At 54.6% G+C, this 7,147-nt stretch overlaps 1 protein-coding gene across 1 annotated transcript in view; it reads right to left on the reverse strand.

Annotated features, from left to right (window-relative positions):
* The window catches only part of LRRC23 (leucine rich repeat containing 23), a 30,595-nt gene extending 25,026 nt beyond the window's left edge, over window positions 1–5,569 (reverse strand). The window contains exons 1-5 of the mRNA XM_024210995.2: window positions 5,541–5,569; window positions 4,995–5,108; window positions 4,693–4,805; window positions 2,856–3,109; window positions 2,614–2,744 (exon numbers count right to left, since the gene is read on the reverse strand). Coding sequence (XP_024066763.2) covers window positions 2,614–2,744; window positions 2,856–3,109; window positions 4,693–4,805; window positions 4,995–5,099 — 603 coding nt within the window. The 5' untranslated portion in view covers window positions 5,100–5,108; window positions 5,541–5,569. The remainder of the gene's footprint in view (window positions 1–2,613; window positions 2,745–2,855; window positions 3,110–4,692; window positions 4,806–4,994; window positions 5,109–5,540) is intronic.
* Window positions 5,570–7,147: the final 1,578 nt, after the last annotated feature.

The raw sequence follows: 7,147 nt of genomic DNA on the forward strand, positions 1-7,147 counted from the left end.
CTGCTGCCCAGCTGGTGCTATCCCGCGGCGGCCCCGGAGTGGGGGCAGCAGGCCCCAGCCCCCCCGTCCCGCTCGGGTCCCGCAGGGGAACGAACGGGGCTGGGCTGCTGATGCCCCCACTCCGGGGCCGCCGCGGGATAGCACCAGCTGGGCAGCAGCCCAGACGCGACTGGCCAGGGGCTGGGCGCAGCGTGCGTGCTGCTAGGTCCCCGCAGCAGGCCCAGGCTCGGGGGGTTCCGGCCCGGGCACCAGAGCCGCAGCCGCCGAGCTTGGCCATCGGCCGCTTCCTCCCCCCGCGGCAGTGGGAGCTGCAGCAGCGGCTGCTCCCGAGTCCCGCTGCCCGGGGGGGAGAACAGCCGCCGCCTGGCCCCGCGGGCCGCCCCCCTCCTCTCCCTACCGCCCGACTGAGTCCTGCCTGCTCGGGGCCAGGCCGGACTCTCACTCACCCTGGCCCCGCGCTTCCCCTGCGTCTCCTGGGCCTCCCTCCAGCGCTTGTGGAGGGAGGAGGAATGGTGAGCCTGGGGAAGAGGCGGGGATTCGGGGAGGGAGCCAATGGGGGGAGGAGGGGGCGGAGTCGGGGGGGGGGGGGGGGGGCGAGCACTTCCAGGTTCCGGAGCATTTCCTTGTTTGTCCAGTGTCCCAACTGCACATCAGTCGGGACGCGGGACAAACAAGGAAATATCGGGACAGTCCCAATAAAATCGGGACATCTGGTCGCCCTACTAAGAGGTGTCTCTGCCCAAACTGTTTGCTCCTCTGCCTCCGTCGGCTTTCTCCCAGTCATTACTTTTCAAAATCCTCTCAAGGATTTTAATTTTACATGCCAGCAATCTGGTTCCCTTTTGGTTTAGATAGAGCCCATTCTTCCTATATGGGCTCCTCCTTTCCTAAAAGGTTCCCAGTTCCTAATAAACTTAAAACCCTCCTTCCTACGCCATCGCCTCCTCCATCCATAGTTTTCTTAGGTAGTATCCTTGTCAAATCTAAGGACTTTACTTCTTTTACTTTTAATTTAGGGTCTTTTTGACTAATCTTATTTTACTGAAATCTCCCTTTATAAAGCTTAGGGTCACTCACTGTATCACTTTTTGTTACCCTACCTGCCCCTTGGATGTTGAACCTAATTTTCTCATAGACTCATAGACTTTAAGGTCAGAAGGGACTATTATGATCATCTAGTCTGACCTCCTGCATGATGCAGGCCACAAAAGCTGACCCACCCACTCCTGGAATAATTCTCTCCTTTGACTCAGCTGTTGAAGTCCCCAAATTATTGTAGTCACTATTACTTAGTGGCTAGCTCCTGTCACTGAATATTACTTAGGACTAAGTTAGGAATAGCTTCTCCTCCTGGCTGCTCTAGCTTTAGCTGATCCAAGATGCAATCCTTTCAAGTGCTGACAAGTTCTTTCTCTGACCTATCAGTCCTCAGTCTCAAAGAAAACCTGCACAACACTTTCAAAACTGGGGTTGGAATCAGCCCTGTCAGGGAGAAGGAAGACAGCACCATCTCCCTACCTGCCTCACACCTCATATCCTGCACCTATTGAAGATTAGGGGGATGGGTGGGTGCAAACCTGCCCACATATAAAGCCCCACCCCCAGCTTAAGGTGAGGAACTACTGGACCCAAAGCTCAAATGATTCCAGAGACGACAAAGGGGAAACAAAAGGATGGGAGTGCAGGTATCCAGAGTGGGTAACATGTAAGATGTAAGATACGTCGACTTCAGCTATGCTATTCCTGTAGCTGAAGCTGCGTATCTTATTTCGACTTACCTCCCATCCTCACGGCGCGGGATCGACGGCTAAGGCTCCCCCGTCGACTCCGCTACCACCGCTCGCCCTGGTGGAGTTCCGGAGTCGATGGGAGCGCGTTCGGGGATTGATATATCGCGTCTAGATGAGATGCGATATATCAATCCCTGATAGATTGATCGCTACCCGCTGATCCGGCAGGTAGTCTGGACGTACCCTTAGAGCGGATGGGCACAAGCCCACCCACATCTAAAGGTCCCTCCCTTCCCCCAACCTAAGGGGAGGAGCTGCCAGACCCAGATCTCAAGTAGTTCCGGGGCTACAACTAATGAAAAACAGGGACAGGAGTGAGGGTCACAGAGGAGCTAAAGGAAGTCACATCCCCTGCAGCCACAGAAGCTGGTCTAGCTGGGAGGTCTCTGAGCACCTGCAGTGCTTTATCTGCTGCAGTTGCTCAGCAGCTTCCCTGCAGGCTGCCTGCTGCATCACAGAGAGAAGAGAGTAACTCTGGTTGTTCCATTGCCTGCTGAGGGAGCCCCAGAGTGTGCAGGATAGGAGCTTGACTTGCTCGGCACAAGATGCTGTTCTCCCTTACACTGCTACCCAGGGCAGCAAAGGGGATAGGTTAAAAAGGAGAAGCTGAGAGCCACTGACTGAGCATGTTGGGAACACAATAGATCACAGAATCTGCCCCAAAGAATTGATTGTGATCCTCTGACCTTTTTGAAACACGTTAATCTCTCAGGCTGACAAGGCTGCACAGTGCTGGCCTACCACCACACTGGCTCATGGACACCCCAATGGAGTCTCCCACCACTCTCTGCAGCATAATGCCCCTGAGGTGAGGTGCTCTTACCAGGTAAAGGTTTTTGAGCTTGGGCAGGTGCAGCCCTGTGGTGGTTTCTAGCTTGTTTCCTCGCAGCTCCACCGTGTGCAGGTTTGTCAGCTTCCCTGGATCCAGACCCGATATCACCTGGATTTCATTCCCTGAGTGACAGAGAAGGAAGCAGCAAAAGGGTTAATCCCTCCAGCGTTCCCTTCCCAGCACACAGCAAGGAGCACTTCTTTGTGGTGAGGCCTGGTACACACCCACCTCACCTTTAAGGTTGAGGCTGGCCAGGCGTGGGTGGGTAATGCCCTCCGTGTCCTTGATTCGGTTGTGGGTGAAGCTGGCAATCTGAAGGTAGGGCAGCTCTGGGAGACGGGCGCTGATCAGCCGATTCCCATCCACCTTCAGCCACAGAAGGTGGATGAGGCTGCCCAGAGGAGACAGATCTCGCAGCTGGTTCTCTGACAAGTCCACATAACGCAAATGAATGTAGTTCTGGAGAAGGCTGATATCTGTCAGGTCCCTGCCACAGGATGAGGATGTGAAACAAACATCCAGATTTCTTCCTCCCATCCCTCTCCTCCCAGAGCTGACCTCCACTCTGCCCCTCCTCACTGTTGGGGAGCCAGTCCCCTCCTCTACAGCCTACCTACATCTGGTCTGGAGAAGCTTCTCTGGACATGAAAAGGAGGGAGAAGGCAGATGGTGGAGTGAGCAGAGGGGTTGGAAGCAGAGCCCTGAGGGACCCCTAGGTGGAGACCCCTCTCAGGAATGGAGAAGGAGCTGTCAGGAGCAGGCAGAAACTGAGGGGAGGAAACCCAGAGAGGCTGTGAAGAGATAAGTCCATCAGATAGTGGTCTTAGCATTGAGGGCTGGGTGGGGAAAAGAGGGAGATGGGGAAGGACAAGGCTGCAGGGCTAGGAGGCTGGAATACATAATTAGTGACAGCGCTGGTTTTAGGGGCAGGCGAGCAGGGCGGTTGACCTGGGTACCAACTTCCAGGGCCCCCAACCTCTCCTGATTGGCTACCCTTTTTTTGTTTTTTGTTTTTGCAAGTCCGCTCAGGCATAGGGTGCAGAAAACATTTTCCACCCTGTCCAGCAAAACAGCAAGGGCTGCTCCTGATTAATGAAAGACAGGAAGGTCTCTCTAGTACCTGGTGGACATGGCCAGGGTGGGGGCTCCGTTCACAGGGATGTAAGTTCCAAAGTCTCCCAATAGTGTCCTCCCCCCATGACACTTATGGGTCCATGAATTACTGGCAACTGGTGGGTGAGGAAGAGGATAATTCAGGTGGCTGCTGAGTTTGGGGTGGTGAAGTCACTTGAACAGCCCCAGGAATCAGTGCAAAGGGCATAGCTCTGGGGGATGTCATCTAAGCCTCCCCACTGCTCACAAGAGGAGAGCTGCTGAGAGCATTTCCTGGAGTGTCCATCTACTATCCATCTGTCATATCTACCCAGTCATTGTATCTATCTGGACGTTGATATTGGTGTTCTCAACAATGTATCCGGGCATCTACCTGACCCTACTAATCAAAGTGATCTGGAATGGAGGTAACTCAGAGGTAACTTAGGGCTGGCTAACTGTGGTGAGGTCTCCACCAGGGCATGATGTCCTGCCAGCTGCAACCTGGGAGTCCAACCAGAGAGACAGGGCCGTAGAAATGCTTTGCTGGACCAACAAGCTGAACTCCAGTTGGCCAGTCATCTCCTGGTGCCAGCTTTGACTTGGGAGAGCAGGAACAGGCCTGTGTAGATATTGGGGGAGAAGCAGACACAGGGAGGGAGGAGGGACACTAACAAAGCGACAGCCCCAAAGCCCATATCCCTTCCCATCATCCCAGGGTACAGTCAGAGGTAACTCATAATATGATCTGTCCAGAATATTGAGTGGGCTGCCCCACCAACCATGGAAACCCATACAGAAAGAAGCCACACTACTGGGCACTGCAATCCATTTCCCCATTAATCATTATTCCAGAATTTTTTCCCCAACCTCCTCCCATCCACCTAGAAAGGGTGCTGCAGGAAGGGTGTTGGCTTCTACCCTGCTGCCAGTGGGTGGGGGGAAGAAGGATTTGATTGTTCATGTTACCACACTCACTTTTCCTTTGCCTCTAGTTTTACATAGGCATGAGCCAAGCCATTGCCTGTTTTACACAAGAGGGAGAGGCCTTCCTTCATGATCTCTTCTGTAAGAAGGTGGGGAGACAAGCTCTGAAGTGGGGAGGGGAGGAATGGAGAGAGACAGAAACAAACAGTCAGAGAAAGAGAGACTTAGAGATAACATCTCACAAAAATAAGGCAGGGTCAGTCTCTCAGCTCACCCCTAATCCCAGCCATGTTCCCCTACAGATTCCCTCCCCTGACGCTCAGAGTCCTTCTCTCCATGTCAGGCTTCCTTACCTCCTCCTCCTCCTCCTCTGTTGGCTCCTTCTCTTCCTCCCCCTCCTCTCCCTGCTTTTCTCGTTCGTTGGCACTGTAGTCATCATCAAACTCCTCATCCGACATCTTCAGAGACTAGAAAAAGCCCCACTAGAAGAGAATTTAATTCTGGCCAGAGAGCCCTGTCCAGCAGCCCCTGGGGGCCTGTGTGTAACCCCGGCCTGCCAGCAGCGAGGAGAGCTTTGCCCTACCTACACCCATGCCCCCAGCTGCTGTGCCTTGGCCTGCGCTGGGGGCCACCTTTGAGGGGAGAGAGGAGTTCAGTCTGCAGAGGCTCCCAGTCACACTGATGCAGACCCCACTACCTTGCTGCACACAAAGGGCCCTGAGAAATCTCCACCAGGTGGGGATGGAGCATCAGCTGGGGCCAGAGGGGGCCTGGTGACTAGAGGGGAGAAGCCCCCTATCCCATCCACCAATGCCGGCACCAGTGGGTGCCCTGGATCTGGGTCCAGACTGGCACCGGGGCACCCAAACCTGCCCCCCGTTTTTGGGGGGGGGACTGACCCCAGCGCTGAGCTGCTCCAGAAGCCTGGGACCTGCAGGGAGAGGGAGGGTTTGTTTACTGCTGCTATGGAAACCCAGGAGCTAGGTGGGGACTCTTGCCAGGATCTGCTGCCATGGCAACACTTGGTGATTGACAAGTCCCCGTGGGCGAGAGTTCCCAGGAAATTGGCAGGAGCCGGAAGTTGTTTGGCTGCCGCTTGGTAGGAGGAGGTGGTGCATGATTTTGCATGAAGGGGTGGGGTCGTTTGAGAACACGGACGGGGAAGAAGGCAGGAGCGGGGCTAGGAACTAGGGCAGGGCCAGTGTGCGGCTGTGTTATGATCATAGCGCTGTAAAGGGAGCATGGGGGTGGGGGGCGGTGCAGAGCTTTGGAGGGAACAACTCGCTGTTCTGCGCAGGGGTCTGGAGCCTAGCGTGGCTGCAGGAGCACCAGCAATCATAGGCGTTGCTGCACCACTGGCTTGAAGTGTTCCCATCATATACAGGGTTCAGGGCAGGCTCCAGGCACCAGCTTAACAAGCAGGTGCTTGGGGCGGCCAAAGGAGAGGGGCGGCACCTGTGGCAATTTGGGGGCGGCAGGTCCCTCACTCCCTCTAGGAGCGAAGGACCTAACGCTGAACTGCCGCCGCCAATCGCGGCTTTTTTTTTCTTTTTTTTTTGCTTGAGGCGGCAGAAATGCTGGAGCCGGCCCTGACAGGGTTTACAGTTTGGTTCAATGGCTCTCAGTACCCCCACTATAAAAGCTGTTCCAGAACTCCTGCCAGAAATGGCCTGCTTTGCGGAGACCAGCAGCTCCAGATGAGAGGCGCTAGCCTGGCCAGGCCGTGCTGGCGCTGTGGCTGCCCTGTGCTGGGGTTGTGGCAGTGCTGTGCTAAGTGTTGACCCAGGCAGGCCATGCTGTGGCTGCACCGTGCTATCTGAACAGCATCTGTGGATCCAGCATTGACATTTTTGATCTCTTGTCAGTTAAGCTTTTCCATGGAACCAGCTCCTAGGAATCATTTTGAACCATAGGTGCAGGAACTAGGAGTGCAGGGGGTGTTGCTACACCCCTGACTTGAAGTGGTTTCCATTATATACAGTGTTTACAATTTGATTCAGTGGCTCTCAGCACCCCCAGTACACAAATTGTTCCAGCACCCCTGCTTTGAATCCACAATGTTTACAAGCATCAGCTGGGAAACATTCAGGTTGAATCCATCCCTGCTCGGTGTCAGTGACTGTCCAGACACTACCAGAGTGCAGCTAGTGCCAGCGTCCAAGGTGCTATTTCCATGATCTCTAATGTACACTATTTCACAGCCCTAATGTTCCTGTTACACAAGCTGTGACTCTTGCGTTCTGCTGTTCAGGGGACTGGACTGATTCAGTCTGTTCTGGTCACTGTTCAATGTGCCTCTTAAGCCCCAGCCCCCATAGTCCGTCTGTCACCTAGGAATTGTGCCACAAACCCAGTTTGCTCCTGCAACCCCTCTGTGCAGGATCACTTGCCTGTGCTGATCAACAAGATCTACCAAATTCTACTACCTCTTCCCCCCACAGTTCTCTCTGTTCCTTTGATCCAGACTCTGTGCTTCCTTGAAGGCTCTCCACTTCTAAGTTCTCCT

Source organism: Terrapene carolina, unplaced genomic scaffold (assembly GCF_002925995.2).
Source record: "Terrapene carolina triunguis isolate 2854851 unplaced genomic scaffold, T_m_triunguis-2.0 Scaffold740, whole genome shotgun sequence".
In the NCBI taxonomy this organism is placed as follows: Eukaryota; Metazoa; Chordata; order Testudines; family Emydidae; genus Terrapene; species Terrapene triunguis.